Source organism: Phocoena sinus, chromosome 3 (assembly GCF_008692025.1).
Source record: "Phocoena sinus isolate mPhoSin1 chromosome 3, mPhoSin1.pri, whole genome shotgun sequence".
NCBI lineage: Eukaryota > Metazoa > Chordata > Mammalia > Artiodactyla > Phocoenidae > Phocoena > Phocoena sinus.
The window spans coordinates 37106265-37129457 of NC_045765.1; the positions used below are offsets into that span (position 1 = coordinate 37106265).

The 23193-nt window shown below is 38.9% G+C and overlaps 1 protein-coding gene across 4 annotated transcripts in view; it reads left to right on the plus strand.

Annotated features, from left to right (window-relative positions):
• RNF145 (ring finger protein 145) overlaps window positions 1-23193 on the plus strand; it is a 70271-nt gene that overhangs the window by 17244 nt on the left and 29834 nt on the right. For all 4 annotated transcript variants that reach the window (XM_032625852.1, XM_032625855.1, XM_032625853.1 and 1 more), the window contains exon 4: window positions 18473-18564. In XM_032625852.1, coding sequence (XP_032481743.1) covers window positions 18473-18564 — 92 coding nt within the window. The remainder of the gene's footprint in view (window positions 1-18472; window positions 18565-23193) is intronic.

The window sequence follows — 23193 nt, forward strand, 5'->3', positions numbered from 1 at the left end:
TCAGACAACAGGATATCCTTCCCATTCCAGGACCACCAGCCCCAAACCCTGACACAGTCTGTTCCTGTGGCCTTACCCAGACACTTCTGAATCTCAGCTCAAGCTGGAGACACTAACCTATCTTAATTTATTCATTTTTAAATAAAAATGGTTATCTATGGAGTATAATGCAGTAGTTAAGAGTATGGGCTCCTTAGTCACCATTTTAGTGTGTAAAATGAGTGTTTGGGCACCTAAGAATGACATATCTTTTGGAAGAACGGATGGGGATTGGATACGTTCAAATCCATGTTTCTCATTTATTGCTCTGTAACCTTAGTGTCACTTATCAGAAAGGTACATCTCAGTTTCTTCACCTGTAAAATGCTGATAATATTTTAAGGGGCTATTATAAAGATTCATTAAGATTAAGCATGTAGGGCTTCCCTGGTGGCGCAGTGGTTGAGAGTCCGCCTGCCGATGCAGGGGACACGGGTTCGTGCCCCGGTCTGGGAAGATCCCACATGTCGCGGAGCGGCTGGGCCCGTGAGCCATGGCCGCTGAGCCTGCGCGTCCGGAGCCTGTGCTCCACAACGGGAGAGGCCACAACAGTGAGAGGCCCGCATACCGCAAAAAAAAAATTTCTGACGCATCGTAGTGCTCAGTGAATTTTAACTTTCTCATGTCTTGCTTTTATTATGCAGCGATGTTTTGTGAGCATTTTCCTGTGTTGTTAGTCTTTAAAAAATGATTTTTTTTCATGGCAGGGTATTCCATGGTATAGCTATCTAATGCTAGCTTTTTAGAGTTGATAGGATTTTGATGATTAATCAAAGAAATCTGAAAGTTGAAGGTAGAGCTATTAAAATTGTTATTTTTATATGTTATTGTAATTCCTAGTGAAAGAACAGTGAACCAGCACTTTCCCCTTATGTTTTTTTTTGTTTCCATGAGGTTTAGTGATGTAGTGATGGCTAAAACCTTGTAGCTCTATTTTTATCTGCAGTATTATCATCCAGGCTTTTCTAGAGAGATCAAAATTCTGTTATGTAGGGGTAAAGGGGACCCTAACAGTGTCAGAGATAAAGAAAGCCTTTTCCTAACCATTTTTCTTTGCCAATTTCAATGTTTTACTTTTAGTTTATAGGAATGTTTTTTCCAATATTTAAAGTTTGTTTTCATTATCAGAAAATTTATTTTAAACAGTAAAAAGAATTGTAATAAAATTTTACAGTGTGCAAAATCATTTCTTGTTTATTTCATTTTGATCCTTCTTATAATCCTTTGAGATTTACAGATGAAAAAACTGAAATTGGCCAACATCTAGGAAGGCATGATCCCAGACTTTAACTTGAATCCAGGTTTTCGGCTTCCTAGTTCAGTCCTGTTAGGGAAAGAGCATGGTTAGTGGAAAGAAAATTAGTTTTACAATCAGTAGGATATGAAGTAGTTTCCCTACTTAGTAAATACGTTACCCTGGCAAGTTGATTCTTCGAAACTATAAAGTAAGACAATGCCTATCTTATGGAGTTAGTTTTGATGTTAAACTAACAAATTTCAAGTTATGGAATATTTTAGTATTTCTCTTTTTAGTATAATTTACATGGTACTATCTCAAAAAGATTAGCTAAGATGTGTTAATCCTTGAATTATTAATAAAATGTCATGTTTAATAAATTTTGTGTCTTGAAGGTGTCTCATTTATAGACTATTAAGGCTGAATTTTTTAGTTTAAAAAGCATAAAGGTTCATATTTCATGTGGCAGCTTCCTGAACAAGTATCTTTTTAAAAAAGTAACAGCTTTATTAAGATATAATTCACATACCTGTTTCAAGTGTACGGCTCAATGGTTTTGAATGTGTTCACAGAACTGTGTAAATCATCACCCCAATCAATTTTAGAACATTTTTATCACTCCAGAAAGGAACCCTGTATCCATCGGCAGTCACTTCCAATTTCCTACCAATCCCCTTCCCCTAGCCCTGTGCATGTCAGTCTTTTTTCTGTCTTTATGAATTGGCTTATTCTGGACATTTCGTATACATTGAATTGTATAGTATGTGATCCTTTGTGCCTAGCTTCTTTCACTTAGCATGTTTTCAAGGTTCATCCATGTTGTAGCGTGTATCATTACTTCATTTTTCTGTCCAGATCCTATTTTGTTGTATGAATATAACACATTTTGTTTATCCATTCATCCATTGATGGACATTTGAGTTGTTTCTGCTACTTGGCTGATATGAATGAACATTTGTGGTTTTTGTGTAGGTGTCCTTTTTGTGTGGGGGGTGCATATACCTTGGAGTGGAATTGATGGTTCATATAGTATCTATGTTTAAACTTTTGGGAAACTACCAGACTATATTCTAAAGTGGCTGCACTATTACATTTCCACCAGCAGTGTATGAGTGTTCCAGTTTCACCACATCCTTGCTAATACTTGTTGATATCTGTCTTTTTCAGTATAGCTATCATAGTAAGCGTGGAGAGATATTTCATTGAGCTTTTGATTTGCATTTCTCTGATGGCTAGTGATGTTGAGCATGTTTTCACGTGTTCATTAACCATTTGTAAGTTTTCCTTGGAGAAATGTTTATTCAGATCCTTTGCCCATTATTTAATTGGGTCGTCTTTTTTAAAAAATTGAGTTGTAGGAATTCTTTATATATTCTAGATACAAGTGCCTTCTCAGTTAAATGATTTGCAAATATTTTCCAGCATTCACTCCAGTCTAGTTATATCAAGGTAGAGTGTAGTATGGTCCTGAGAAGGAAAATCAATACTTGGATAATTTAAATAATTAATTTGATACTTCAAAAATTGGCTGTAGAAAGAGACATTTGCAAGTTTTCCTTATATTGAAAGTTTCATAAACTCTTGAAAAGCTGGGTCTCTCTTTGCCTTAATTCATGTACAGGCATACCTTGTTTTATTGGGGTTCGCTTTGATTTACAGATACTGCAGTTTTTTTTACAAATTGAAGGTTTGTGGCAACCCTGCATCAAACAAGTCCATCAGTGCCATTTTTCTTTATTTTGTTTTTTTGTTTTTTTTTAAAGAAGATGTTGGGGGTAGGAGTTTATTAATTTATTTATTTATTTTTGCTCTGTTGGGTCTTCGTTTCTGTGCGAGGGCTTTCTCTAGTTGCGGCAAGTGGAGGCCACTCTTCATCGCAGTGCGTGGACCTCTCACTATTCATGGCCTCTCTTGTTGCGGAGCACGGGCTCCAGACGTGCAGGCTCAGTAGTTGTGGCTCACGGGCCTAGTTGCTCCGTGGCATGTGGGATCCTCCCAGACCAGGGCTCGAGGCCATGTCCCCTGCGTTAGCAGGCAGATTCTCAACCACTGCACCACCGGGGAAGCCCCAGTGCCATTTTTCTAACAGCATTTGCTCATGCTTCATGATTCTGTCACATTTTGGTAATTTTTGCAGTGTTTCAAACTTTTTCATTATTATATTTGTTATGGTGATCTATGATCAGTGACCTTTGACGTTACTATTGTAATTATTTTAGGTCACCACAAACTGCACCCATATAAGATGGCAAACTTAAGAAAATGCTCTGTGTTCTGACTGCTCCACTGACTGACCATTTCCCATCTCTCTCCCTCTTCTTGGTCCTCCCTATTCCCTGAGACACAATAATATTGAAATTAGGCCAGTTAATAACCCTACAGTGGTCTCTTAAGTGTTCAAGTAAAGGAAGCGTCATGTGTCTCACTTTAAATCAAAAGCTAGAAATTATTAAACTTAATGAGGAAGGCATGTCGAAAGCTGAGACAGGCTGAAAGCTAGGCCTCTTGTGCCAAACACTTAGCCCAGTTGTGAATATAAAGGAAGGGTTCTTGAGGGAAATTAAAGTGCTACTTCAGTGAACACATGAATGATAAGAAAGCTAAACAGCTTTATTGCTGATATGGAGAAAGTTTTAGTGGTCTGGAGAGAAGATCAAACCAGCCACAACATTCCCTTAAACCAAAGCCTAATCCAGAGCAAGGCCCTAATTCTCTTCAATTCCATGAAGGCTGAGAGAGGTGAGGAAGCTGCCCAAGAAAAGTTTGAGGCTAGCAGATGTTGGTTCATGAGGTTTAAGGAAAGAAACCATCTTCATCACATAAAAGTACAAGGTTAAGCAGCAAGTACTGATGTAGAAGCTGCAAAAAGTTATCCAGAAGATCTAGCTAAGATCATTAATGAAGGTGGCTACACTTAAGAACAGATTTTCAGTGTAGACAACGCAGTGTTATATTTATAAGGAAGAAGATGCAGTCTAGAACTTTTATACCTAGAGAGGTCAGTGGCTTCAAAGCTTCAAGGGACAGGCTGACTCTATTAGGGGCTAATGCAACTGGTGACTTTAAGTTGAAGCCGATGCTCATTGACCATTATGAAAACCCTAGGACCCTTAAGAATTATGCTAAAATCTACTCTGCCAGTGTTCTATAAATGGAATAACAAAACCTGGATGACAGCATGGTTTACTGAATATTTTAAGCCCACTGTTGAGACCTACTGCTCAGAAGAATATTCCTTTCAAAATATTACTGATCATTGGCAATGCCTTTGGTTGCCTAAGAGCTCTGTCAGAGATATATAACAAAATTGAATGTTTTCATGCTTGCTGGTATAACATCCTTTCTGCAGCCTATGGATCAAGGAGTAATTTTGATTTTGATCTTCAAGACTTATTTAAGAAATACATTTCATAAGGCTGTAGCTGCTGAAGATAGTGATTCCTCTGATGGATCTGGGCAAAGGAAATTGAAAACCTTTTGGAAGGAATTCACCATTCTACATGCCAGTAAGAACATTTGTGATTCATGGGAAGAAGTCAAAATATCAACATTAACAAGAGTTGGGAGGATGATTCCAGCCTCATGGATGACTTTGAGGGGTTTAAGTCGTCAGTGGAGGTAGTCACTACAGCTGTGGTAGAAATAGCAAGATAACTAGAATTAGAAGTTGAGCCTACAGATGTGACTGAATTGCTGGAATCTAACAACAAAAACTGTAGCACGTGAGAAGTTGCTTCCTATGAATGAGCAAAGAAAGTGGTTTCTTGAGACAGAATCTACTCCTGGTGAAGATGCTGTGAAGAGTATTGAAATGACAACAAAGGATTTAGAATATTATATATTACATAAACTGAATTTATAAAGCAGCAACAGGGTTTGAGAGAATTGATTTTAATTTTGAAAGAAGTTCTACGGGCTTCCCTGGTGGCACAGTGGTTGGGAGTCCGCCTGCCGATGCAGGGGACGCGGGTTCGTGCCCCGGTCCGGGAGGATCCCGCATGCTGCGGAGCGGCTGGGCCCGTGAGCCATGGCCTCTGGGCCTGCGCGTCCGGAGCCTATGCTCCGCAACAGGGGAGGCCGCGGCAGTGAGAGGTCCGCTACCGAAGGAAAAAAAAAAAAAAATTCTGCCGGTAAAATGCTATCAAACAGCATTGCGTGCTACAGAGAAATCCTTCATGAAAGGAAGACTCAGTGTGGAACACTTCATTCTTGTCTTTTTTTTTTTTTAACATCTTTATTGGAGTATAATTGCTTTACAATGTTGGGTTAGTTTCTGCTGTATAACAAAGTGAATCAGCTGTACATATACGTGTGTCCCCATAGCCCCTCCCTCTTGCTCTCCCTCCCACCCTCCCAATCCCACCCCTCTAGGTGGTCACAAAACACGGAGCTGGTCTCCCTGTGCTATGCGTCTGCTTCCCACTAGCTATCTATTTTACATTTGGTAGTGTATGTATGTCGGTGCTACTCTCTCACTTCATCCCAGCTTCCCCTTCCCCCAGCCAGTGTCCTCAAGGCTGTTTTCTACGTCTGCGTCTTTATTCCTGCCCTGCCATTAGATCGATCAGTAGCACTTTCTGAAATTCCATACATATGCGTTAGCATGCAGTATTTGTTTTTCTCTTTCTGACTTCATTCTGTGTGATAGATTCTAGGTCCCTCCACCTCACTACAAATAACTCAATTTCATTTCATTTTATGGCTAAGGAATATTCCATTGTATATATGTGCCACGTCTTCTTTATCCAGTCATCTATTGATGGACACTTACGTTACTTCCATGTCCTGGCTATTGTAAATAGAGCTGCAATGAACATTGTGGTACATGACTCTTTTTGAATTATGGTTTCTCAGGGTATATGCCCAGTAGTGGGATTGCTGGGTCATATGGTATTTCTATTTTCAGATTCTTCGGGAACCTCCATACTGTTCTCCATAGTGGCTGTATCAATTTACATTCCCACCAACAGTGCAAGAGGGTTCCCTTTTCTCCACACCCTCTCCAGCATTTATTGTTTGTAGATTTTTTAATGATGCCCATTCTTACCGGTATGAGGTGATACCTCATTGTAGTTTTGATTTGCATTTCTCTAATGATTAGTGATGTTGAGCATCCTTTCATGTTTGATGGCAATCTGTATATCTTTGGAGAAATGTCTGTTTAGGTCTTCTGCCCATTTTTGGATGGGGTTGTTTGTTTTGTCGATATTGAGCTGCATGAGCGGCTTGTATATTTTGGAGTTTAACCCTTTGTCAGTTGCTTTGTTTGTAAATATTTTCTCTGATTCTGAGGGTTGTCTTTTCATCTTGTTTATGGTTTCCTTTGCTGTGCAAAAGCTTTAAAGTTTCATTAGGTCCCATTTATTTATTTTTGTTTTTATTTCCATTTCTCTAGGAGATGGGTCAAAAGGATCTTGCTGTGATTTATGTCATAGAATGTTCTGCCTATGTTTTCCTCTAAGAGTTTTATAGTGTCTGGCCTTACATTTAGGTCTTTCATCCATTTTGAATTTATTTCCGTGTATGGTGTTAGGGAGTCTTCTAATTTCATTCTTTTACATATAGGTGTCCAGTTTTCCCAGTACCACTTATTGAAGAGACTGTCTTTTCTCCATTGTATATTCTTGCCTTCTTTATCAAAGATAAGGTGACCATATGTGTGTGGGTTTATTTCTGGGCTTTCTATCCTGTTGATCTATATTTCTGTTTTTGTGCCAGTACTGTACTGTCTTGATTGCTGTAGCTTTGTAGTATAGTCTGAAGTCAGGGAGCCTGATTCCTCCAGCTCTGTTTTTCTTTCTCAAGATTGCTTTGGCTGTTCGGGGTCTTTTGTGTTTCCATACAAATTTTGAAATTTTTTGTTCTAGTTCTGTGAAAAATGCCGTTGGTAGTTTGATAGGGATTGCATTGAATCTGTAGATTGCTTTGGGTGGTATAGTCATTTTCACAATGTAGATTCTTCCAATCCAAGAACATGGTATATCTCTCCATCTGTTTGTATCATCTTTAATTTCCTTCATCAGTGTCTTATAGTTTTCTGCATACAGGTCTTTTGTCTCCTTAGGTAGGTTTATTCGTAGGTATTTTATTCTTTTTGTTGCAGTGGTAAATGGGAGTGTTTCCTTAATTTCTCTTTCAGATTTTCCATCATTAGTATATAGGAATAAAAGAGATTTCTGTGCATTAATTTTGTATCCTGCTACTTGACCACATTTATTGATTAGCTCTAGTAGTTTTCTGGTTGCATCTTTAGGATTCTTTATGCATAGTATCATGTCATCTGCAAACAGTGACAGTTCTACTTCTTCTTTTCTGATTTGGATTCCTTTTATTTTTTTTTCTTCCCTGATTGTTATGGCTAAAACTTCGAAAATTATGTTGAATAATAGTGGTGAGAGTGGGCAACCTTGTCTTGTTCCTGATCTTAGTAGAAACGGTTTCAGTTTTTCACCCTTGAGAAAGATGTTGGCTGTGGGCTTGTCATATATGGCCTTTATTATGTTGAGGTAAGTTCCCTCTATGCCTACTTTCTGGAGAGTTTTTCTTGTAAATTGGTGTTGAATTTTTTTGAAAGCTTTTTCTGCATCTATTGAGATGACCATATAGTTTTTCTCCTTCAATTTGTTAATATGGTGTATCACATTGATTGATTTGCGTATATTGAAGAATCCTTGCCTTCCTGGGGTAAACCCCACTTGATCATGGTGTATGATCCTTTTAATGTGCTGTTGGGTTCTGTTTGCTAGTATTTTGTTGAGGATTTTGGCATCGATGTTCATCAGTGATATTGGCCTGTAGTTTTCTTTTTTTGTGACATGTTTGTCTGGTTTTGGTATTAGGGTGATGGTGGCCTTGTAGAATGAGTTTGGGAGTGTTCCTCCCTCTGCTACATTTGGAAGAGTTTGAGAAAGATAGGTGTTAGCTCTTCTCTAAATGTTTGATAGAATCTGACTGTGAAGCCATCTGGTCCTGGGCTTTTGTTTGTTGGAAGATTTTTAATCACAGTCTCGGTTTCAGTGCTTGTGATTGTTCTGTTTATATTTCCTATTTCTTCCTGGTTGAGTCTCGGAAGGTTGTGCTTTTCTAAGAATTTGTCCATTTCTTCCAGGTTGTCCATTTTATTGGCATAGAGTTGCTTGTAGTAATCTCTCATGATCCTTTGTATTTCTGCAGTGTCAGTTGTTACTTCTTTTTCATTTATAATTCTGTTGATTTGAGTCTTTCCCTTTTTTTCTTGATGAGTCTGGTTTCTCAATTTTGTTTATCTTCTCAAAGAACCAGCTTTTAGTTTTATTGATCTTTGCTCTTGTTTCCTTCATCTCTTTTTCATTTATTTCTGATCTGGTTTTTATGGTTTCTTTCCTTCTGCTAACTTTGGGTTTTTTTGTTCTTCTTTCTCTAATTGCTTTAGCTGTAATGTTAGGTTGTTTATTTGAGATTTTTCTTGTTTCTTGAGGTAAGATTGTATTGCTATAAACTTCCCTCTTAGAACTGCTTTTGCTGCATCCCATAGGTGTTGGGTCATCGTGTTTTCAGTTTCATTTGTTTCTAGGTATTTTTTGATTTCCTCAGTGATCTCTTGGTTATTTAGTAGTGTATTGCTTAGCCTCCATGTGTTTGTATTTTTTACAGATTTTTTCCTGAAATTGATATCTAGTCTCACAGCTCTGTGGTCAGAAAAGATACCTGACATGATTTCAGTTTTCTTACATGTACCAAGACGTGATTTGTGACCCAAGATGTGATCTGTCCTGGAGAATGTTCCATGACCACTTGAGAAGTGTATTCTGTTGTTTTTGGATGGAATGTCCTATAAATATCAATTAAGTCCATCTTGTTTAATGTGTCATTTAATGCTTGTGTTTCCTTATTTATTTTGATTTTGGATGATCTGTCCTTTGGTGAAAGTGAGGTGTTAAAGTCCTCTACTATTATTGTGTTAGTGTCAATTTCCCCTTTTGTGGCTGTTAGCATTTGCCATATGTATTGAGGTGCTCCTATCTTGAGTGCATAAATATTTACAATTGTTATATCTTCTTCTTAGATCGATCTCTTGATCATTATGTAGTGTCCTTTTCCTCTTGTAATCATCTTTATTTTAAAGTCTATTTTGTCTGATATGAGAATTACTACTCAAGCTTTCTTTTGATTTCCATTTTTTCAGTCTATATGTGTCCTTACGTCTGAAGTGGGTCTCTTGTAGACAGCATATGTATGGATCTTGTTTTTGTTTCCATTCAGCCAGTCTGTGTCTTTTAGTTGGAGAATTTAATCCCTTTACATTTAAGGTAATAATCAATATGTATGTTCCTATTACTTAATTGTTTGGGGTTTGTTATTGTAGGTCTTTTTCTTCTCTTGTGTTTCCTGCCTAGAGAAGTTTCATTAGCATTTATTATAAAACTGGTTTGGTGGTGCTAAAGGCTCTTACCCTTTGCTTGTCTGTAAAGGTTTAATTTCTCTGTTGAATCTGAATGAGATCCTTGCTGGGTAGAGCAATCTTGGTTGTAGGTTTTTCCCTTTCATCACTTGAAATATGTCCTGCCACTCCTTTCTGGCTTGCAGAGTTTGTGCTGAAAGATCAGCTCTTAACCTTACGGGGATTCCCTTGTATGGTATTTGTTGCTTTTCTGTTGCTGCTTTTAATATTTTTTCTTTGTATTTAATTTTTGATAGTTTGAGTAATATGTGTCTTTGCATGTTTCTCCTTGGATTTGTCCTGTATGGGACTCTCTGTGCTTCCTGGACTTAATTTTGACTGTTTTCTTTCCTGTATTAAGCAAGTTTTCAACTGACATCTCTTCAAATATTTTCTCAGTCCCTTTCTTTTTCTCTTCCTCTTCTGGGACCCCTATAATTTGAATGTTGATGCGTTTATTGTTGTCCTAGAGGTCTCTGAGACTGTCCTCAATTCTTTTCATTCTTTTTTTTAACTCTGCTCTGCAGTAGGTATTTCCACTATTTTATCTTCCTGGTCACTTATCCATTCTTCTGCCTCAGTTATTCTCCTGTTGATTCCTTCTAGAGGATTTTTAATTTCATTTATTGTGTGGTTCATCATTGTTTGTTTGCTCTTTTGTTCTTCTAGGTCCCTGTTAAACGTTTCTTGTATTTTCTCTATTCTATTTCCAAGATTTTGGATCATCTTCACTATCATTACCTGAATTATTTTTCAGGTCGACTGCCTATTTCCTGTTCATTTGTTTGGTCTGGTGGGTTTTTACCCTGCTCCTTCATCTGGTGCATATTTCTCTGTTTTCTCATTTTGCTTATCTTATTGTGTTTGGGGTCTCCTTTTCACAGGCTGCAGGTTCGTAGTTCCCGTTGTTTTTGGTGTCTGCCCCCAGTGGCTAAGGTTGGTTCAGTGGGTTGTGTAGGCTTCCTGGTGGATGGAATTAGTGCCTGTGTTCTGGTGGATGAGGCTGGATGCTGTCTGTCTGGTGGGCAGGACCACGTCCACTGGTGTGTTTTGGGGTGTCTGAACTTATTATGATTTTAGGCAGCCTCTTTGCTAATGGTTTGGGTTGTGTTCCTGTCTTGCTAGTTGTTTGGCTTGGGGTGTCCAGCACTGGACTTCTCTGGTCTTTGAGTGGAGCTGGGTCTTGGCATTGAGACGGAGATCTCTGGGAGAGCTCTCGCCGATTGATATTACATGGGGTCAGGAGGTCCCTGGTGGACCAATGTCCTGAACTCGGCTCTCCCACCTCAGAGGCTCAGGCCTGAGTCATGGCTGGAGCACCAAGATCCTGTCAGCCACACGGCTCAGAAGAAATGGGAGAAAAAAATAAAATAAAGTTACTGAAATAAAAAATAAGTAAATATTATTAAAATTTAAAAAGTAATTTTAAAATAAGAGAGCTGCCAAACGAATAAACAAATCCACCAGTGATAACAAGCACTAAAAACTATACTAAGATAAGCATAAAAAGTCAGAAACTAGTCTGTCACATACAGCAAACCCCAAGTCTGCAGTTGCTCCTAAAGTCCACGGCCTCAATTTTGGGAAGATTCCTTGTCTATTCAGATATTCCGCAGATGCAGAGTATCTCAGGTTGATTGTGGAGATTTAATCCGCTGATCCTGGGGCTGCTGGGAGAGATTTCCCTTTCTCTTCTTTGTTTGCACAGCTCCTGGGGTTCAGCTTTGAATTTGGCCCTATTCTGTGTGTAGGTTGCCCTCTTGTGTCTGTTCTTTGCTCAGACAGGAGGAGGTTAAAGGAGCGGCTGATTAGGGGGCTCTGGCTCACTCAGGTCAGGAGGAGGGAGGGCTACGGTAGTTATAATTGGAATGTGGGGCAAGCCAGCGTGACGTTGCACCAGCCTGAGGCGCGCCATGCATTCTCCCGGGGAAGTTGTCCCTGGTTACGGGACCCTGGCAGTTGTGGGCTGCACAGGCTCCCAGGGGGGGAGGTGTGGATAGTGACCTGTGCTTGCACACAGGCTTTTGGTGGCTGCAGCAGCAGCCTTAGCGTTTCATGCCTGTCTCTGGTGTCCGCGCTGATAGTCGTGGCTCATGCTGTTCTCTGGAGCTCATTTAGGCGGTGCTGTGAATCCCCTCTCCTCGCGCACCCCGAAACAATGGTCTCTTGCCTCTTAGGCAGTTCCAGACTTTTTCCCAGACATCCTCCCAGCTAACTTTGGTGCACTAGCCCCCTTCAGGGTGTGTTCAGGCAGCCAACCCTAGTCCTCTCCCTGGGATCCGACCTCCAAAGCCCGAGCCTCAGCTCCCAGCCTGGTCGGCACCGATCCTCTGTGCGGGAATCTCTCTGCTTTGCCATCTGCACCCCTCTTGCTGTGTCCTCCTCCGTGGCTCCAAAGCTTCCCCACCACCCTTACCCCAGTCTGCTCGCGAAGGGGCTTTGTAGTGTGTGGAACCCTTTTCTCCTTCACGACTCCCTCCCACTGGTGCAGGTCCCGTCCCTATTCTTCTGTCTCTGTTTTTTTTTTTTCTTTTGCCCTACCCAGGTACTTGGGGAGTTTCTTGCCTTTTGGGAAGTCAGAGGTCTTCTGCCAGCGTTCAGTAGGTGTTCTGTAGGAGCTGTTCCACATGTAGATGTAGTTTGATGTATTTGTGGGGCGGAAGGTGATCTCCACGTCTTACTCCTCCGCCATCTTGAAGGTCCTCCATCCATTGTTGTCTTATTTTAAGAAATCGCCACAGCCACCCCAACCTTCAGCAACCACCACCCTGATCAGTCAGCAGCCATCAACCTTGAGGCAAGACCCTCCACCAGCAAAAAGATTATGACTCGCTGAAGGCTTAGCTGATGGTTAGCTTTTATTTAGCAACAAAGTATTTTTAAATTAAGGTACATACATTTTTTTTTAGACATCATGCTATTGGACACTTAGTAGATTACAGTATAGTGTAAACGTACTCTTATATGCACTGGGAAACCAAAAAATTCATGTGATTTGCTCTGTTGTGGTATTCACTTTATTGTGGTGGTCTGGAACTGAACCCCCAGTACCTCCAAGGTATGCCTTTACTCATATAATGAAGCTGATTCTCCTTAAGTGAATAAAAACTAGTTTAGAATATGTTTATAAAATGGGTATAACTTGCATTTCACAAGAATTAAACTTTAGAAAATCCATGGGCACAGCTCAGTTAGTATGAACATTTAATATTAATATTCTAATTGAACTCATTAGAATTTGATAAATGTCAGGTTCTTTAATACTTAAAATTCTAAACTATGCTTTTCATTTTGAGTGATCTAAGGAATGTATTTTACAGCATCAACCCTACTTTAAAATTGAGACTATCCAGAACTACAGGGAAAAAAAGAGAAATTGTACAAAGTGACATGACCATTACTGTGAGAGTGTTTTCATGGTTTACATCCACAGTTAAGTGTTTTTCTCTAAAATTTTAAACTTCATTATTCTTAAATGCCTTGTGTTATTGTTAGGTTTATGAACCAATGTATCAATTTTGTACATGTATGACTTAAGAGCCCATGGGTCTCAAATGATAAAAGTGTACTCTTTTTCATCCTTGTCTTGGGTGTGTAACTATGATTTCAAATGTAAAACTTTCCCAAGAGTTACTTATGTGTCAATACAGATAACTAGGTCTGCATTTTATGAAAGCTTGTGTAATTCAAAGCTATAGATGAGGGGTTGTCTCTTTTGGAACTGTTAGCATTTTGGGCTGTGTCATTCTTTGCTATGGAGCAGTTGTGTGCATTACAGGATGTTAACAACACCCTGTCTCTGCTAACAGATTGCAGAATACCCCTTCCCCACAATTGTGAAACCAGAAAGTACCACTAATTGCCAAACGTTGTCACCCGGGGAACAAGATTTTTTCATTTGAGAACTGTTGTTAGATAAAGGAATTGTAAAATGAATTTTATCATTATATACTCAACTCCTAATTTTGACAGGAATAAAATTGGTCCATTTCAGTGTCAGATATGTTCTCTTCTTTTGAACATTATCAGATCAAGGCACTAAATATTTAGTAGGTGGTCAGAAAGAAGCTGAAGAGAGAAAATAGGGTGGCCGTGTGGCAGAGAAGATTTAAATGATGAAACTGGGTAGATGAACTGTTCAATTGCTAGTACAATGCTTAGGGTGTGGTAGGTACTCAAATCCCGGTGTTTGAACATCTCGGAATTCCCTAGTGGCCCAGTGGTTAGGACTCTGCACTTTCTGGTTGGGGAACTAAGATCCTGCATGCTGCACTGTGCGGCCAAAAAAAAAAAAAAATCTCATTATCTGGGATCTCTTAAATTGAGCAGTGCCTTTTTTTCGCACATATTGCGAAAGATAACTTGGAGGGCTCACCACTTTGTTCTGTGTACAAATAGATTAGGTTTCTTTGGAATTAATATTGTTTGAAAGCTTTAAGTGGCCAGAATGTACAGATTGTTCCTAGGTTGTTCAGTGATGCAGCCAGGTTGCTTGAGAGACTTAGAAATAAAGGTCTTTAATCAGCTGATGAATTGATAAACTCCTAGGTTTTGTTGTTATTTATCTTTTTATAACTTGTATACTTCTCTTTATAGCAAGAGTTTTTCCTATTGTAAGCTATCCTTGGGGCTCTTTTTATACATCTTACACATTCCTTATGCCCCCAAATAGTTGCAACCAGGAAAGTAGTCTACCACAAGGGGTGTAGAGAAGTGGATTTTCAAAGTGTTCAGTTTACTGGTGCTCAGCGTTAATTGTTAGCATTGCACAGATTGCACAAGTGAAAAAAGAGGTTTAAGAAGGGGAAGGTTTTATTCAGTTACAAGCAGAATGCAGGAATTCTTGTTTCTGACTAACTTAATGCATTCTACTCTTTAAATCTAAATTTAAAAATTCTGATACTGCTTTTGAACATCTCATCTGATTCAGTCTTAAAATAGGTATAAAATTCTGTTAAAAATAGAATTTCATGGCTCTTGCCTCAGAGTAAATTTTGGCCTAAAATGACTCATGGAATTTTGGATAATTCTTTCTCTGGATCCTTCTTATTTAGGCTTACTGTCTTGTTTTTTACTGTTGTAAGTGACCCACTCCGTTGAAACTGAGTAACCAAGAGTTTTCATTGCCAGCATGAGATTCCCTGAAGTTGTACATCACTTAGATATAGAGATCTTTGTTAATGTTGCCAGTTTTTTTTTTTTTTTTTCACCAGTTTTTCTGTATAGTTTGGGAGGCAGTGCTCAGATTCTTCTCTCAGAAGAGATAGGTAAGTAGTGGCTGCTTGGCAAGACTAGTAGTTTAGCCTCCACCAAAGCCACTGCCCTGGCTCTGGCAAGCCAAGCTCGGCCAACCCAAAGGGGCTGCAGGCCTTCTGGGTCTGGCTGTCTTTACTGAGGTGGGGCCTATTGGTGAGTCAGCCAAACAGAGAAATTCTGAAGACTGTCTTGAGAGATAGGAGTTGAGCAAAGGGGAGAGGGTCTGAGGTGCCTAGGAAAGATGTTAATTTCTTTGGTAGGGTGATTGATGCAATGACAGGTCGGGCAGTCCTGGGAGAGGCTGCAGCATTGAGAGAGAGTTGTTCATAGGGTCTTAGAAGAGGGCAAAGTGGGAGAGCTAGCGGGCGGAAACTGCTTAAACTCAGGGTGTTGTCATTGTGGCCTAAAGGTTGGTGATTATTCTGGAATGTAGTCGTCCCTTAGTGTTCTATAATCTCAACAAATCACAGAGCAATGAAACACGAAAGAGAAAAAGAACTAAAAAGAAAATCATAAAAAGAATTAGAAAGTTAAGAGGAAACTTTAAAAACAACAACAAGAAAACCACCAAAGAAACATAGGGTTGGATAAAAGAAAAGGAAATAGTTGCATTAAACCCTTTAAAATAACCCTATGAAATAGAATGAGAGGTAAAATAAAAAGGCAGAAAAAACTAGCTAAATGGAAAAATATGAATCTAGAAGTGAAGATAATAGAAGATAATTTTTAAATAGAGTTGTGAATATAAAAATAAAAATTTAAAAGACCATTACAGCATTCTATATTTTTTTCTTACAGCATTTGTCACAATTGTAATTTAATAATGGTTAGCATGAGTATTTGTTTAATGTATGTCTCCTCTCCTGGTTTGTAAGCTTCATCCTAACAGAAACTGTGTCTTTCTTGTCTACCGCAGTACTTTCAGGGCCTAGCAGTGTGCTAGCAACATAGGTATACAGCAGATTCTTTTTGAATTAGAATAAAAAAGTATAGAAAATATTAATTTTCCTTAGAAGTTTTGTTATGTGAAATTAGAATTTAAGGTAAGGGGCTAAAGAAAAACAAAGAGGCTTTTAAAAAGAGGGTAAACTAAAGTAGGCTAGGAAATAATACAAAACAGTTAGCAAATGTCTCAGCAATAAGAAATTCTTGATAATGTTGAGTTTCCTGAGTTTCTTATGAAACATCAGTAATATGATGACAAAAGCAAACATGTGAGAGAAAATAAGACAGGGAACTCAACTCTGTCATCTCCTCCCCTTGCCCCTCTGTGTGAGAGAACTCCTGGGACTGAGGTCCTTTTGGTCCATCTTTTGGCTTTTCCCCTTGGAGGTAGTGCTCTTGTAGGCCCCCCTTTTTTACTGAGGTGAAATTCACATAACAAAATTAACCTTTTAAAGCGAACAGTTCATATAGTACGTTCATAATGTTGTATAACCGTCACCATTATCTAATTCCATTTTCATCACCCCAGAATGAAACCTGCTACCCTTAAATAGTTGTTTCCATTCCCCCTCCCCCCATCCCCTGGCAAACACCAACCTGCCATTTGTCTTTATGGGCTGTCCCTGGCCTCTTTTTATTTTTTAATTTAAAATTTTTTAAGTCTTTATTGGATTTGTTACAATATTGCTTCTGTTTTATGTTTTGGTCCTTCAGCCGCTAGGAAGGTGGGATCTTAGCTCTCTGACCCAGGATCAGACCTGCATCCCCTGCATTGGAAGGCGAAGTCTTAACCACTGGAACGCCAGGGAAGTCCCACGTGGCCTCTCTTTAAACTGGATCTATTTGAGAGGGATGTGCTATGGCCAAAAAGAAATTATTTGGCTTTAAAGGCCTAGGTAGTACTGGGACTCAGAGCTACATCTCTTTTAAATATAAATTTATTTCTTTAATAGCATTTTCAAAGACTTCGTAAACGTACATGGTAGTTATGTGTCTATTTTAAACTTTATAATTCTCTTAATTCTTTAGCTTTCTGTCTTAAAGCTATATAAAATATAATAATTAACATTGACGGTTACCTATACTACTCTAGTAACCAGATATTTATATATAATTTGCACGTGTAGCGTTTGTGTCTCTCTACATTAAAACAGGATTTCAACCACTGACCTTCTGGAGTGGGTAATTTTTTGCTGTGGGGGCTGTTCTGTGCACTGTAGAATGTTTTAGCAACATCTTGGCTTAGGTGCCAGTAGCACCCCTCCACCCTTCCAAGCTGTGACAACTAAAAATGTCTCCAGACATTGCAGACTATCCCTTCAGGGGCAAAATCACCCCTGGTTGACAGCCACTGTATTAGAATCATTCCCCTTGAGAATTTGGCTTTCTCTTTACTAGAAGGAGACTTTATTTGTTACAAATAATCCTCCTAGAGTTATAGAGGAGAATTGCAAAATCACCCAAGAAGCTTAGTCATTCATTGGTTTTTATAATTGTTCCCAAAACGGCTTTAAATTTTTATTTTAGTTTTTAATGTTGATTTTTGGCAATACTCTCCTTGCTGATTTTGTAAAGGTCATTTCTTGTTCGGCTATGTTATGCTAAAGGAATTCAACTTGATTGCCTAATAGGAAGTAATTTCATGGAAAAAGTAAATACAGCCATCTGAGTTTTTCAGAAATACTTGAAACATTAAAACTGTTAAAGTACAATGAATAAAGCATTCAGCAATTGAAGAAAGGGAGAATTTTTTTAACACAAACTTTCCTACTTTGATGTCAGAAGAACTTAAGACAATCATGTTCTACTATTTCCACTGAACTTATTGATAATAAAGTAAATTCTCCCTTTTTGTGCTTCCTGCCTCTGCCCTAAAAGTTCTGTTTTCTCAGAGTGTAAAGGCTCTTTGGCCAATACTTAAATCTTGTTATTTCTCAGTGATCAATGTTAAATGAATTAAGTTTTAAAAGGAATATTTGATTTGATTTATCTCAAAATAAGTTTGTAGCCTACAAAATATTATACTTCTAATTATAGATTCCCTGTAGACTTGAAAGTGACAGTTTTTAAGGATTGTCCTGCTACAAGCTAGTTTGCTAGCTAGTTTGTGATTTTACCGGTAACTAATTAAGTATAACTTGGGACAAAACTTTGGGGAAAAGAAGATGAGAGGGATGATGGAAGCTAGTCAAAAGAGGGGAAATTCAATGTAATAGTATTAGGTGTTATCAGTTAAGTAGTAGGGTTGAGAGATGGCATCTCAACTGGCTTTTTCCTGGGCATAAATTATTTAATAAGGTCGTGGGAAGAAAGAAAATCCCACAAAGTGGAGCTTTGGCTGCTTCTCTGCATAGTAAAATTCAGTTTCAGTAAATTCTGTTTCCAGTGCATGGACGAAGGAGATGAAGGCGATCCCTCTATAATTTTTTGTACCTAAAGTTTTCCTTAGTATAGATGTGGATAGAGGTGTTATTAACATAATATGCTTTTTATAAGAATGCTGTGCTATAGCAGCTTCTATCTCCCATCTGTGCTTGGAATGTATCTAATACATTCTTATCATTTTACTTATTTAGGGACTACGTTAGGAGTGAACTGGAGTCCGCCTATGAAGGACCAATGTATTTAGAACCTCTCTCCATGAATCGGTTTACCACAGCCTTAATAGGTAAGTATTATAAAAGAATTAAAAGTGTACATAGGAACCAACCAATCTTAATTACTATTTTCTAAAATTGGTTCATACTTAATACAAAAAATTGGAAAACTCAAAGTTATTCATTGATGACTTTCAAAACATAGCCATTGTTAAATGTTAGTCTTTTTCTTTCATACATAGGTGTTTCTTATTTTACATGTTTATGATCACATATAGCCTATAGTTGCTTGTGTTTTTTTTTAGGGTAATGTAAGTATTTGGGAAGATTAATTTTAAAATAAAGCTAATAATTACTTTGTAAGATTAAAATGAAATATGTAATGTCTTAATATTGTTTACTGTTGTTGAAAGCCATTATCCTATAGTCAAAAATAAAGTGCCAGAAACATCAAGAACTTGAGACATGATTGAAATATTCGAATGCTTAAAACAGAAGTGTTGGCTAGGACCCCAAAACAATATAGATACAGTCCAAAGTGAAATACTAGACCCTACCATGCCGAAGTTGCAAAAAAGAAAGTGAGAGAAAACCTCTCACTGTTGTGGCCTCTCCCGTGGCGGAGCACAGGCTCCGGACGTGCAGGCTCAGCGGCCATGGCTCACGGGCCCAGCCGCTCCGCGGCATGTGGGATCTTCCCGGACCGAGGCACGAACCCGTGTCCCCTGCATCGGCAGGTGGACTCTCAACCACTGCACCACCAGGGAAGCCCATAGTATGTAATTCTTTTTTTTTTTTTTTTTTTTTTTTTTTTTTTTTTTTGGCGGTACGCGGGCCTCTCACTGTTGTGGCCTCTCCCGTTGCGGAGCACAGGCTCCGGACGCGCAGGCTCAGCGGCCATGGCTCACGGACCCAGCTGCACCATGGCATGTGGGATCTTCCCGGACCGGGGCACGAACCCATGTCCCCTGCATCGGCAGGCGGACTCTCAACCACTGCGCCACCAGGGAAGCCCCATAGTATGTAATTCTTAAATTCACCCATGTAGAGGGTGTTAAGAGGTTGAATGTTGGGATTTGAAGGAGGATTTCTTTAGGGAGCTGTTTTCTCTAAAATACCTGCCGGGCCCTTCTCATTTAGAGAATTTAGTGGTAGACCATTTGGAGACACATATTTTTTTGTGGCTTAGGGGGGATACTACAGACTGGTGTCCAACCTAGGCCTGCAATATCTAAAGCTACACCATCCAAAACAAGCCACATGTGGCTTGTGAGCCCTTGAAATGTGACTAGTCCAAATTAAAATATACTGTAGTGTAAAACACATCCAATTTCTCAAATGTAGTACAAAAACGATGTAGACTGTCTTGTTAATTTTTTAATACAGATTGAATGTCTATGTGATAATATTTGGGAAATATTAGGTTAAATAAAATATATTATTAATTAATTTTACTTTTTTTTTACCTTTATAAAATGATGCTACCAGAATATTATATAATTCTAGTCTGATATAAAGGCCAGCACTGGGCTGGCTGGCTGGCTGTTGAGTTTCTGACTGTGGAGTGAAAATGTCTTGAGAGGTTCTCCTGTATCATCTAATCTGTGTAGGCAAAGGATGTTAGTTTACTGTGTACTAGATGAGGGCCCCAAGAGTCAATGGAATTTTCTTAGGTCCTCCCAAGAGGGCCCTTATAAAGGATGAGAAGACTCCAACAGGGATTGAATTTAAGGAGCTGAGGAAAGAACCAAAAACAGCCAGAGGGGAGGGTACATAACAAGCATCAAGGGTACTGCAGATGAGAGATCCACAGTGATGGGAACAATCAGAAGAATCCTTAAAAGTGCCCAGGAGAAAGGAGATCCATTTTAAATAACGCCAACTGCAGGGAGCACCAATACCATACCATTGTAAGAACATAGTTCAGTAAGAATTTTCTACTTCCCTCCCTCTCCTTCCCTGCCTGCTTCAGTCGTGAGTAAGTCAGGAAAAGAGTGAGATTGTGCTGGCAGAGAAAGAGGAAGAAGATTGCCTTAACCTCTCTACTGGCTCTCACAATTGCAGGTTTTGTTATGCCGTAGGAGGCCTCAGCTGGAATAAAGGAAAACCCTCAACTTTAAATCAGTTTCAAAGTTTTGTTTGTTATTAGATTGAGATTAGATTAGATTAGATTAGATTGTATAACCTGTGCTAGATAGAAAAGGTATGGGACTTGCCTTAGGGGCAGGAGAACACTCAGTTCACAGAGTGGCTTTTAAGACAGTAGGACACAAAAATAATGTTGCTTTATGGCTATATCCCATGAATTGGTATATTCAATAGTGGTGACATCCAAGTATGAAAATATTTGCTAGGTTAGAAAACTCATGAAGTGTTCTCTTTTATTCTATAATGGACACAATTTAGTATAAATCTGTATATTTCCTTAAATTTTTCCTATCAGTGGTTATGATAGTGTGTTTACTCAACTAAGATTCAATTAATTGGAAATAAAACAAAATCCGTAAACTATTAAGTAGCAATTTTCTTTAGACTTTGATTTTAAAGTAACTTTCTACTCCTTTTCTTCCATTTCACTAATGAACTTTTAATGAAAAATTAAGTAATTTGAATATGCCATCATTTCTTAGGATTACAGACTTCTTGGAGATAGTTCTTACAGTGGAATTCTGAAATCCAGAGAGTACATTGTGATTTTGATTTATTCAGAATTGTCAGTTGGAATAGGCATGTCAAGTTAAACAACTTCCTTTTCTTCTGGAGCTATAGGAAAGATTTCCACTAACAGTATGACTCCTTCCTTCTTTCACCTAAATAAGAGGAGTAGTCTTCTCTTAAAGAGAATCACAGCATATGAGTCATAGTCTTCTGTGAAAGAAGATAAATGAAGCCTGTAACCCCAGAGCTGAACACGGAATGTGCTGTCCTAGACTTATGGGAATTTTCAGAGCTTAAAGGAAGTTTACAGCATGCTGAACAAGGAAATTTTTTTTTTTTAAGAAGAAAAAAGAGAATTTTATTTGAGCCAAACTGACGATTATAACACAGGCAGCAGATTCTCAGAAAGCTCTGAGAACTTGAAAAAGGAAATTTAAATATCATAGCTATGAGTACAGTGAAAGTAAGACATACCAGAATGAAAATTCCTAATCATTCCTAATATTAAAGCATTTCCTCTGAGTATTTTATTTCTTTCAGAGTTTTAGCTAATTTTTTAATCAAAGAAATATACTTACTTTTAAAAGTCAAGAAATACCACAGTTTTATGATGAAAATCGGTTTTCTCCTGTACCACTCCTCTCTACTCTCAGGTATCATTCCGCAGAGGCCTTTCTCCTTTCAACTCACCTAACTTTTCCCTGCTGTTTTCTCTTTTGTCCCTTTCTGGAAATTCTCTTAATTGGTAAGGTTCCTCCCACACTGAGCCCCTAATTTTCTTACTGTTCCATTTTCCTTTTTCTCTCTCTCTGTCTCTCTCTTTGTCTTACTTTCTGAGATTTCCCAACTTTATCTTAAAACCCTTTTGTTGTTATATATTTTAATATCCTGGAGTTTGTTTTCTTTTTTATTGTGACAGTCTTTTAAATTTCTTAGATATATTATTTACTTTGAAGCTTTCTTTTTTTTTTTTTTTCGTGGTACGCGGGCCTCTCACTGCTGTGGCCTCTCCCGTTGCGGAGCACAGGTTCCAGATGCGCAGGCTCAGTGGCCGTGGCTCACGGGCCCAGCCGCTCCGCAGCATATGGGATCCTCCCGGACTGGGGCACGAACCCACGTCCCCTGCATCGGCAGGCGGACTCTCAGCCACTGCGCCACCAGGGAAGCCCCTGAAGCTTTCTTTTGTTCCTTGCGTTTTCTCCATTTGTTTTAGTCTTTGCCTTACCTGGGACAGCAGTATTTCTTAAGCCTGGATTAGAATCACCTGGTTATATTACATAAAAAATTATAAATACTGATGCCTAGACCCCATATGAGGCTGATAAACTGTAAGTTTTACTTAAATATCCTTGTGTGATCATTTGTATTAAAGTGAGTTATTAAGTTGTCGATTGGAATCTCTTTAAGGCTTACCAACAGGTATGTTTCACATTTGGTGTCAAGTGCGACTGGCTGTTTTTGGGGGGACCCCTAAGTGTGTGTATTTGTAGGTCTTTTCACTTGGACTTGGGTCAGTTTCCCCAAAGAAGAATCTTTCTGTCTCCTGTAGGGGAGGCTAGTGTCAGTGACAAGAGCTGGGTGGCAATAAACATGGCAGCAGTGTTTGGAGATCTAGAGTGATCTCATCTTGCTGGGTGCAGACTTTTATTTTAATCTCCGTTTTTCATTTGGGCACTGCACCTCACCTCTGCCCTGAGCTGTGCACGGTGCCCAGGAGCCTATTTCAGCCTTTCCGGAGAGCAAAATTCAGTCGTCTTCTCAGGGTGGGGAAAGAGTAGTGGCCTGATAGTTGTTTTCTAGCCCCTAAGATTTTGTTGACTTATCTTACTAGGTGGCCTCTTCTCAGTTTTCTTTTTCTATTTCTTTCTTTCTTTTTTTTTTTTTTTTCTGAGGGTAGAAAGTGAGATTTATTGAGTACACTGCAGGGGAGACCAAGAGGGGGTCTGCACTGGGGGAGAGAAACTGGGCTTCTTTTATGGTCCCCTCTGGTCACCCTTGGATTAACGTTCCACCCGTTTGGTGGTTAGGGCTGGCTGTGTCAT